The following is a 12,535-nucleotide window of genomic DNA, read 5'->3' as shown; positions in this document are numbered from 1 at the left end:
ACGAATGTTTGTTGACTGTTTTGTGTTTTTGGTTTGGTAAAACTTGTTTTGTTGCAAGTGTTGATGGTTTAACGGTTTTAGTATGTTTTGATGGATGATTATGGATATGGTTGTAGACTTTTGTATGTTTTGTTAAACTTATTTTGTTGAACGTGTTGATGGTTTAAGGGTTTTAGTATCTTTTGATGGATATGGTTTGAGTATGTTTTAATGGATAATATGTCACTCAGGTTGTGCTTCTTTGTGGTATGTAAAAAACACATCGTTGGTTTTGTTTTGTTAGTAGATGGATGCTAAAATTGAAAGTGTAAATAAATGAAGTTATTGTCATAGATACCCAATGAGAAGATAGTGACTATTGACTGTGTCAGAAAACGATAGGCATAAAAACTGAATATAAGAAACAACCAGATGTTGATAAAGTATCCGTAACAGTTAAGGAAATAACGCACAACATATTAGGCATAAATGTGTTTGAATAATTATAATTTAGTTATGACAATCGAATCAATGTCAAAAACTATAACCGAATAAACTTTGTAAATAAGAAACAACCAACCATTCATTAAGATTCTCGTACCATTATGAAAATAACACACAACCCAAAATGATAAAGTATCCATAAATATGAAATCATCGATAAAGTTAACCGGTGTCTGATGTGAAAAATGTAAACATGAATCAACCAAACCATATTAAAGTGTTTTGATTTCAACAAAGGAAATATTAAAAAAAATAGATAAGTAGGCTATTCTTCCATATTCTCATTATGTGACGACCTCGGTCCGTCTTCTGTAGTGTTTTCGTTGATATGGTACTTGTGATGGTTATGGGCGTCATGACTAGGTTCGTGGAATATTCTACATGTCCTTGGGGCTTATCCAGTTGACTTTGATTTATAGCTTGCTCGCGTAAAGACATTTAGCGAATTGGAAACCTACATCCTTTATTCCTAACACCAATTGGAGCACGAATATTGATTTGCTCTGATTGGGTAACACCGATTAGTTCAGCAAACCTGTCTCGCCGACTAGGCCTAGGGGCATCAAAGGTAACCTCATCAACGGTGGATTTTTACTGATTGATGTAGTCACAGTAATGTTGTAGCTTTTCCAAATCAGTAACCAGCTTGTTTATGATATGATCATGAGTAATGTTTATGTCTCGAACAACATGATAAACGTTGGTAGTTTTGTCTATGTTAGGCTCATCAAATCCAATTGATCGCATAGGGCTGTTAGAGACAGCATCTTGTGTCCACCTACGATTAATGTACTGCTTGGGAAATACCCTTATATCTAAAATGTGTAGCACCTTGAAGATGTGACGACATAGTAAACCAAATTGCTCGAACCTCTTACAGCTTCAATACACAGTGACGTCTTCCTTACGAATCATAACCTATCAACAAACATAAGTTGAATTTTAGTAAGTTACAAGACATACACACACTACGCAAAATTAAAGTCATACTATATACCTCGTGAAAAAGAAGAAGGTTGGTGTAGAAAGTCCCGAATATTGAACTTCAGATAATCATCAACAGGTAGGTAACTCATGGAAGTGCAATTGTGAAGAGCTGCTTGTATTTCCAATTGGACATAAAAAAAAATGGTTCGCGTGTAGATTTCAGAAGCTTGTTTTTCTAGTGCAAAGTAACTCCATGTTTCAGCTCTTTTGTATCTATAGTCATGATCGTTCTTCCGATGTTCGTGTCTCTGATGATCCAATGCAGTATCAAAATATGCTAGGAACTCAACCAAAGTGCATCGTGCTTTAAAAATGGTTCTCGCTCTCTGATCAGGATGATGTACGCATTAGACCAGACATTGCTTCTTCACGATAGTATGCAGGAATCCATTATTGTCTAATGTGAAATGTATCTTTCAGTTAATCGTGGACGTTTAACTGAAAGTCATTCATGATTGAAGCCCACTCCTTTTCGAAAAGTTATGGTGTTATTGAGTCCGTCCACACAATATCACACAACCGAGTCTTGAAGTCAGTGGTGTTGCAAAGGTGGGATCCAACCTGGAAGAATACAATGTAAGAATGGTATAAAAATAAACATTCAAAAAGGGATTAGCAAAAACATAATTTTGTTATACCTTCCCGGACAACTTATCCATAATATGCCATATGCACAGCCTATGCCTAGAATTAGGGAAAACGTCTTCAATAGCACGTTTCATTGCCGGGTCTTGGTCAGTTACAACAACTGATGGTTCATTAACAAAAGCCCTCTTAAAAAGCCTCAACAACTAAATGTAGGATTCAGCGGTTTCCGATCCAAGCAAAGCTGCACCAAGGGTAACATTCCGATTATGGTTGTCAATCCCAGTAAAAGGAACAAAAACCAAGTCATCCTGCACAAAAAATAATAACTAATCAGTCTGTATATAACGGAATATAAAAAAAAAGTGTTCCTGTGTTATTACTTGTTATGTCGATATGTTGCATCAAATGACACAACATCACCAAAAACGTAGAAATTCATCTTCGCACGCTCGTCTGCCCAAAATAAACCCTTTAACGCGCCGTCAGAGCTAGAAAAATAATCACATGAGAAATTAGGACAATAATCTTTCTTCGCCATAAGGCGCTGAACTGCCATCTCCGCATCGTAGTCTCTGATAAATAAGTTGATATTTCTTTTATAGTTTTTGCAATCAGACTTTGTTGCGCCAACTTTATCGAAACCACCATACATGGTCCTCATTATGTTGAAAGCTTTAACCGGACCGATGTTAATGTTAGCAAGATCGTCTAACATCTTTTTATATGTGAACGTAAGCTCCCGTGAAGCAGTCAAGAAATGGATATCGTCTTCATCAAAAAATGGATGATTGTGTTCTTCACAAAAATATTTCACCCTATACTTACCTTTATTAGTTAAAGTTAACCTTATTTGTGCATCACAATTGGTTCTTTGAAAACCCTCTTTAGTGCAAATGAAGTACTTCAAAACGTACAACATTATTTTCCACCCATTGGGTTGATTTCCTAATAGAAAAACCGCCCGCTAAAGCGTGTCTTCTATAAAATACCTCTGCCGCTTCAATATTGTCAAAAAAATTCCTTCACAAGGTTTGATTGACGCAAACACAACTGGAGTGTATGTCTTCCTACCAGAATTGGGAGATATATGTTGTATACCAGCTTCCTTGTACACGGGTGGATTTATAAGAAACATGTAAGGTAAGTAAAGATATACAACAAAGAACACAATAAAATTTACACACCACCCAAAAGTATTATATATATGTTATTAAAACACATGAAAAAGCTGTTCAGTTTGATGACTAAAGGTTAACAGACTTTGACCAAAAAAAAGACACAAAAGTTAGCAATTACGCAAAAAGACACAAGTTAGCAAAAATAAATATAACACAACAAGCCAATCAATATAAAACCGACACATAAACAGCCGACATGGAATATTAAATCACCTTTTAGTTATGTCGCCTTGATGTGTATTGAATAAAAGAAAAAAACACTTGAATATAACACAGCAAACCAATCAAAATGGAACAAGATACATAAAGGTTAGAACTGAAATAATAAAACCTAAAACATCTTCTCGTCATGTAACATTGATGTGTTTATAACAAAACAAAAACATACATCAATACATGAATAAATCAACATCATGTAATATAACACAAAAACACTATGAATATAATTCTAAATTTAAGCCACACATATGAAGCCCTAAGATGATGTTATGATTCATAGGTATGGCAATGGTTCGGGTTTGGGTCGGGTTTAGGCATTCCCAAACCCATACCCGGTTATTAAAGTTCATCCCAAACCCGTCGGGTTTTAATCGGGTAATTATCCGCCGGGTTTCGGGTTTTCCCATCGGGTTTCGGGTTTCTTATCGGGTTTTGATAAAATACCCATTGAGTGTATCCGGCTCAAAACCCGTCGGGTTTCGACAAAATATAACTAATCGATTACAAAGATAGTTACCATAAAGACAAAATATCTTAAATAATTAACATAAACAAGTTTCGACAAATAATACACTAGGAATATAGTATATATATATATATATATATATATATATATATATATATATATATAGGGTAAGGATCCTAAGAGAACCCTTTGAAAATTGAGAACTTTGAGAACCATTTTGAACCACTAAAAACACCTTTAAAAAATATTTAAAACAATCATAAAACAAAAAATAATAAAAATTTAAAAAAGGTAAAAAAACCAAAATTCTTATATTTCATTCCAGTTTCATTAAAAAAATAAAAAAATTAAAAAATTAAAAAAAACGTCGTATTATACACATATGTATAATTTTATTTAATCTTTAGTTACGTAATATACACATATGTAAAGTATCATTTATCTTAAATTGTACATATATGTACAAAAAAAACATGTAAATGTACATATATGTATATATTATACATATGTGTATATAATTTAGCTAAACCGAGTTTTTTTATGAAACCGGGATGATAAAATAAGAATTTTGGTTTTTTACTTTTTTGATTTTTGTGTTTTTTTTATTTTATGATTTTTTTTATTTTTGGGTTTTTTGTGGTCCAAAATGGTTCTCATAGTTCTCAATTTCAAAAAGGTTCTCCCATGATCCTGATCCTATATATATATATATATGAGAACTATGAGAACCATTTTGGACCACAAAAAACCCAAAAATAAAAAAAATCATAAAATAAAAAAATCACAAAAATCAGAAAAGTAAAAAAACCAAAATTCTTATTTTATCATCCCGGTTTCATAAAAAAAAACTCGGTTTAGCTAAATTATATACACATATTTATAATATATACATATATGTACATTTACATGTTTTTTTTGTACATATATGTACAATTTAAGATAAATGATACTGTACATATGTGTATATTACGTAACTAAAGATTAAATAAAATTATATATATGTGTATAATACGACGCATTTTTTTATTTTTTTTATTTTTTTATTTTTTTTAATGAAACCGGAATGAAATATAAGAATTTTAGTTTTTTTTTTACTTTTTTTAAATTTTTAATATTTTTTGTTTTATGATTTTTTTAAATATTTTTTTTAAATGTGTTTTTAGTAGTCCAAAATGGTTCTCAAAGTTCTCAATTTGTAAAGGGTTCTCTTAGGATCCTTACCCTCTATATATATATATATAATATAATAAGCTATATCGGGTACATCGGGTATATAATCGGGTAAATGGGTTTATGTTATCGGGTAATCAGGTATATTATAATTCCCAAACCCGCGAAAAATTTTATAACTAATCCCTACCCCGTCCCAAACCCTATGGGTCGGGTATTACCCGTCCCATTTATGTCGGGTTTCGGGTTTTATTGCCATCCCTAATGATTCAGATAACAAAACTATCGACGAACAACTGAGGATCTAGAGTTTTACCTAGTTCATCGACGTCCTTGAAGTTACTCATGGTGAATGATTTCTATAAGAAAGAGATATTAAAATTCGTTAATGGTTTGTGGATGTTGATATTATAAGATCATTGAAATCATCCTATTGTTTTTAGTAAATATTATGATTGTTTTTAGTAAATATCATGATTGAAATTATTCCAAGATTATAGCTAGACAAAAATATTATAACTTTCAATACAGTTAAAATCGATATTATTTTAATAAATTAAAATTAATTAATTAATTTATTATACATAATTAAAAGAAAATGGTTGTTTACAATCATGCCCTTACATGGAAAACTAAATCTAAGGGTGAGAGAACGTCATAGAGACCAAGATCTAGCCGCTAATACGATACATCAACACGAAATCGATACTTTAAATATAATACTTTATTGATAATTATGGAGTAAATACATTATGGTGGAGATAAGTTATGGAGAGAATAACTTAAACTATGTACAAGTTCTCTACTAAATTATGAGCATGTGCTCGCTATTTATAGGCTATTTACAGTATACGTTAAATACAAAGACTAAACCGCCTATAACTTATTCGATCGCTACGGACACCAAAACCGTGCACTAGCAGACTCCCCCTTTTCCGTAGCTATCGAATACTTTATCCTTGAATACTTTAACTGCAAATCACCAGTTATAGACTGTGCACTAACAGACTCCCCCTTGACTGATGATTTTCGGGCTTGTGTAGACAAACAATCTTTAAATCTTTTTCAGCAAACTAATAACATGTAGCTTCTCATATCAGATCTCCCCCTCAAAGTGAGCAACTCTTGGAGATCATCCCGATCATCCATTGTCGTATGATATGGTTCAATCTTTCAACAATCAGCAGCAAGTCATCAGCTATCCGTCAACACCGGTAAAAGAAAAACATATCTTTACGTTTAACCTCTTCACACATCTTCATGAACAACTCGATCATTCAACATCTTTCACTTCGGTTTTCCCTCTCTTGATAACGTGTATCCAAATATACTCTTTGAAGCTCTTCCACATCTTGTTCGCAAAGATGCATTAATGTTTGGGCATATGATTCAGAGTTCCAACCTCCATTAATAAACCCCAAATGATCAAATTCTTCAATCCAATGACAAGACTCGTATATTCTTCAATAAGATCAACTCGTTCGAGAATCGTCCCCCTCATCAGAAGTAATCCACCATTTACTCGTAGCCAACATAGTCAGGATCAAAGTCCCTCAGAAAGAAGTAAACAGACAGACACTCGTATCCCACATAGTCAGGTTTCAATCTTGAACAAATCAATCACCAATCGAAAAACAACTGCAGTCTTGAACTCAGTTAAACGAAGCTTTTCAAACACGAATTACCACCCGATTTGCGGTAATTTTTCTAGAAACCTTGCAAACGTAGGAAGCCAAATAATCTCAAATGAAAGTTTTATCTCCCCCTTTTTCTTTACAAATTCAGCAAGGTCTTAAATAATTTTCAAGGTTCACAAACAAACACACTCCTTAAATTACACGAGATCTCCCCCTCGACCACTCGAAACGCATAAACAGTCAGCCGAAAAAGATATTACCAAAATTTGCACGAAGAGTCTCCAATACATTAGGAACATCCCTGAAAAATTTCGATAAAGAAATTTTTTCCCGATTTTCCCGCCAAAAATTCACCGAAAATTTTCGAAAAATAAATTTTAACGCCAAAATTTTCAAGAATGAAAACTCACTTACGAGGAGTATTCAGGAAAAATTCACTCAAGAAATTTTTTCCCACCATTTTACTCTTTGAGAGAACGTCATAGAGACCAAGATCTAGCCGCTAATACGATACATCAACATGAAATCGATACTTTAAATATATACTTTATTGATAAATATGGAGTAAATACATTATGGTGGAGATAAGTTATGGAGAGAATAACTTAAACTATGTACAAGTTCTCTACTAAATTATGAGCATGAGCTCCCTATTTATAGGCTATTTACAATATACGTTAAATACAAACACTAAACCGCCTATAACTTATTCTATCGCTACGGACACCAAAACCGTGCACTAACAACCATCAACAGTTTTGTTACTACGAAGAAACCTACAAGGGGGTTGACGAGGTTACCTAAGCTACGTACCGAATATGCAAACTCTGGTGGTGTCAGACTGGCAGTGGAGTTTGATAATCTGGGTAGTTTCACTGGCCAAAACAGATCAAAGTTTGCAAGTTTTTTAGGGGATGTTGTAAGGGAAATAGTTGGCTTGAGACATTTAAGTTGGAGGGAGGTCACAAAGGAGCTTAGAGATAAACTATGGGAACAAATAACGGTTATTCTTTATTTTTATTTGTGCATTTTATATTTTGAGATGTAATTTACCTTTACGCTATTACATTATGCAGAAATATTTTGAGATTGAGGCGTGTCATAGGCCTTCTGTGATGAATCGGCTCGGACACCTTCTTCGGGATTTCAGAAGAAAAATGTATGCTAAATACATTATGCCGAGCATCGGTAAACCACTGAAGCTGAAGGCGATACGCAAGGGACACAGGGTGATGATCAGGCAAGAAGACTGGGATCGCTTCGTTGAGTACACACAATCAGAGCAGTTTCAGGTATAAATCCTCTACTCTGCAAACGTAGATTGATCGACTATATATGGTTTATGTTTTATATTTAAATATAATGAAATGATTATAATGTGTGGTTGAAGAAATTTCAGCTTCATCAAAGGGAGCTCGAGCAAATAATGTTTTTGATCATCACATGGGACGAGCGTGTTACAAGTGTATTAGAATATTTGTTTTCTTGCAGGTTCAGCATGAGGAGCAAATCGCCTCCGGATCCCTAGCACTTGAATCGTGCACAGATGCCGTCACCTTAGTGCTTGGAAAAGAGAAAGGTGGGTTTTTAAAAGGGATTGGGTACGGATTGACAATAGGTAAATATTGGGGTGTGAGTCGGGTAAAAGGTTCGTTTATGCAACGGATTGCCAAACTTGAGTTTGAGGCGGTGCAGAGATATGAAGTGGTGAACAGGTTGAGGACTCTACTTGAATCCACGAATGCTATGCTAGCAAGCCGTGAGAAGGAACAGTTAGCATTTGAGGCCAGGTTCAGACATCTCGAAGGATTGTTTCCGCAAATGTCGACAAGTCAAGTAAGTGACGCATGCTACATATTAATTAATGCATTCGACATACATAATTGGCACTGTTTTTGTCACAATTCGTAGGTAAATCCTGTTTCCAACCAGCTTGGTTCTAACCAAAGTACTACTAGTGTTGTTACGCAAAATAAAATTCCAACACCAGTAAGTATCTGACAGTTTCTTTGTTTATTACAACTTTCCATGTGATTTTTCATTTTCCATAACCTGATAAATTGATTTATAGGCCAGTTCTGTGGGAAACATCTTAACCTCAGGTGAGGCTGTGCAACAAGAATCCTCTTCTCAGGTAAGCATTTGACAGTTTGATTGATTTGTTTTAATAATTAACTTTCCATGTTAGTGTGCTGATTTTACATAAGTTAATTGTAGGCCAAGTCTGCGAATAAAATAGTTATCGAAACGGTACCCGCTCCCCATATCGGGACATCAGTAAGTATTTGACAATTTCAGTACTTTTTATAATTCGTTTCCAATGTGAGTGTGCTCATTTTATATTACCGAATTGCAGGCCAAGTCTGTGGAAAAAAGTGTTGACCAAACGGTAGTCGATCCCCATAGCGCGACATCAGTAAGTATTTGGCAATTTCAGTTTTTATATTTTATAACCTAATAAGTCTAACAATTCCAATTTCTTTTATATTACCAATCAAGCCTGTAGAGAACAATGTTGACCAAACATCAACACAACTACACCACACTCCGGATAGTAACGGCTCGAAAAAACCATCAGTAGGTATGTGGCAATTTCAGTTTTTCCTTTAATTGTTGATTGATTCATTGAATGGTTTTTAGGTAAAACGGAGAAGCTGTAAAAGAAAAGTTGATGTATCTACGGATGAAGCTTCCCCACCTGCTGACATAAAGGTATGTTAATTTCCCACCAACATGGGTATGTACTTATATATTGACTTCAACTAAGCCATCTTAATTTCACATGCTGGTTTATAGGTGTATGAGTGTCGTTTGTGTGTGCATGACAAACGTAACAAGGTGGCAAATGGTAAAGTTCATTGGTCACCGATTCCACAACTGTTGCATGGAAAAGCAATCCTAGAGGGTTGCTATAAAGTTAGTATTGATGGAGCCATAAAGGAACAAGAAATTATTCCATGTGAGGCAGGTGAAATTACGACTGTTGGCGACGCAATTGGTACTTTTGTTGCTTGGCCAGAACACCTAATCTTATGAGACTAGGAGGTTTGTTCCCTTTTAACTTAACCGAACAAATATCTATGTTCTTTTTCATTTAGTTTAAAAAATGAACACTTGCGTTCGTTTATATTCGTTTTTTTTATAATCTAAACTAACGTAATTGAACAAAGATAAACGAACATAAACGAACTTCCTGCCGAAAGGTTCACGAACAGTTAAACAAACGTTCGGTTCGTTTGCAGGCCTACTATTTTGTTCTATTCAATTACAAGATACGACATTAATTATACATATTTGTTTTTTATATTCTGTTGTTCCAGCTACCACCACTCCCATCCTCAAAAGAACCAGACAGAGCTGGCAAAAAGGCAAAGGCAAAGTACACAATGATAGACCGGGTGACCAAACAGAATACAAGGAGCAGTGCCAAGAAAACCTATGCCTTAGCTAGTATATAGGTTGTCGTTATTTTTGTATTTTGTAAGATATTTTGCATATACATTTGCTTAAGTAAATATTATTGTTAATATAATTTGTTTCTAATTTTGTTTTGTCATGCTTGCATATAGCTGTTTTATATTACTGCACAAAAAATAAAAATAATTATATATTGCCTAATTACACACAATTTGGCCACATAGAACACATTAAATAGGTGTGGCCAAAAGTAAGACAATAGCCACACCTGAAATTACAAAAATTAGAGTCTATAAATGACCATTAGCCACAACATAAACATTTTTGTGTGACGAAAAGTATGATAATAGCCACACTTTATATTACAAAAGCATTATGTGTGACAAAAGGTAAGACAATGGCCACACCACAAATTATAAAAGAATGTTTGAGTGGCAACTTCACATTTTTAGCCACATTGACAACAACCTCCAGAGTCTATATATATTATTAGCCACACAGTACCTCACTATGTGTGACGAAAAGTTTGACAATAGCCACACTTTAAATTACGAAAAGCAGTATGTGTGAAAAACGGTAAGACAATGGCCACACCACAAACTACAAAAGAGTTTTTGACTAGCAAGTTCACATTTTTAGCCACATTCACAATAACCTCCGGTGTCTATAAGATATGATTAGCCACACAGTACCTCACTATGTGTGACAAAAAGTTTGACAATAGCCACACTTTAAATTAGGAAAAACATTATGTGTGACAAATGGTAAGACAATGGCAACACCACAAACTACAAAAGAGTTTTTGACAAGCAAGTTCACATTTTTAGCCACATTAACAACAACTTCCAGTGTCTATATGATATTTTTAGCCACACAGTACCTCACTATGTGTGACAAAAAGTTTGACAATAGCCACACTTTAAATTACGAAAAGCATTAAGTGTGACAAACGGTAAGACAATGGCTACACCACAAACTACAAAAGATTTTTGACTAGCAAGTTCACATTTTTAGCCACATTCACAATAACCTCCAGTGTCTATAAGATATGATTTGCCACACTGTACCTCACTATGTGTGACGAAAATTTGACAATAGCCACAATTTAAATTAGGAAAAGCATTATGTGTGACAAACGGTAAGACAATGGCCACACTATAATATACAAAGGAGTGTTTGAGTGGCAAGTAAACATATTTAGCCACTTTTAATGTAATATCTAGTGTCTATATCATATAATCAGCCACTCTATTATTAAATTTAAGTGGCCATTTCTTTGATATATCCACACGATATAGGTCACAATGCAAGCTTAACACAACCCTATTGGCCACATTAATATAAAATTCATGTGACTGAAACATGAATTCATGTGGCTATATAGATGCAATGGTCACTCATAGTAAATTGCCATGTGGCCATTTTCTACCGTTTAGCCACACTTATTGGAGAGGCTTCTTGATGGTCAGCAACTAATGCCTGTACCCTTTAGCCACACTTATTACCACATAAGGCCACTAAAAAACTATGTGTGGCCATATCATACCCACAGTGTCGCGACCTTTGGCCACATATGACCTGAACCAAATGTGTGTGGCTAAAGGCCTACGGCCACACTATTTCCGTGTGACCAAAGTCAATATTCACGTAGTGATTGAAAAATAGATATCATTGTGAACGTCATTACACGTCTATTATAAGATCCTACCAGGTTCCTACAATAAATAAATTAATATATATATATATATATATATCAACATATGAAATCTCACCAAAATACGTGTTGACACAAATATATTATTTTAAACGTGTTGTAGGTTGAACCGATGATGTGCTAAGGACAAAGGAAACTAATGGACCTTAGGATTTATTTAATAAGACTTTAGTTGATTATTGATGTAATGTCATTTGTTCTTAAATTTTAGTATACTTGCGATTTGCTTGAATTGAAATAATTATTATATTGACACTTTAATAGTGTTACGAGCTTTTGACTTATGAGTGATCTGTACATACTATCCTACGGTGGATGATCCAGGAAATTTTTTCAGGTGGTATGCTACTTTAGATGTTTCAATTTCTTAGAGTCGGGTATAAAAAATCCAGGTTGGTTTGAGGTTCGGGTCGGTTCAGGCAAAGTTCATTACATGATAAAAATACGATAAATTAATAAAAGAGTCATCGTCATTAGAAATCAAAAAACACATTATATAAATACAATAATCTTTTACTAATTAAAGAGAAATATGTAATTTGCCTCCCTGGAATATATCGTCGGGATATGGAATAACCACTGAAAACGAATTTGCGCATTTTGCCGTCTGTGACATTTTGGCAGGTCATTCTTTTCCATTCCGTTACATATTTTCGTTAATGACCGTTGAGATGGA

General features: G+C 34.2%; 1 protein-coding gene across 1 annotated transcript; it reads right to left on the bottom strand.

The window, feature by feature from the left end:
- Nucleotides 1-2,261: 2,261 nt before the first annotated feature.
- Nucleotides 2,262-2,773, bottom strand: LOC143562807 (protein FAR1-RELATED SEQUENCE 5-like). Its single transcript, XM_077050510.1, has 2 exons — nucleotides 2,486-2,773; nucleotides 2,262-2,366 (listed from the first exon to the last, which is right to left on the bottom strand). The coding sequence occupies exons 1-2, from the start codon at nucleotides 2,771-2,773 to the stop codon at nucleotides 2,262-2,264; spliced, it is 393 nt and encodes a 130-aa protein (XP_076906625.1).
- Between the last annotated feature and the right edge of the window lie 9,762 nt (nucleotides 2,774-12,535).

This window comes from Bidens hawaiensis, unplaced genomic scaffold (assembly GCF_021521415.1).
Source record: "Bidens hawaiensis isolate Kalapana, Puna unplaced genomic scaffold, B.hawaiensis_p1.1 tig00021171_1, whole genome shotgun sequence".
NCBI lineage: Eukaryota > Viridiplantae > Streptophyta > Magnoliopsida > Asterales > Asteraceae > Bidens > Bidens hawaiensis.
This window is presented reverse-complemented; position numbering and strand designations above follow the sequence as displayed.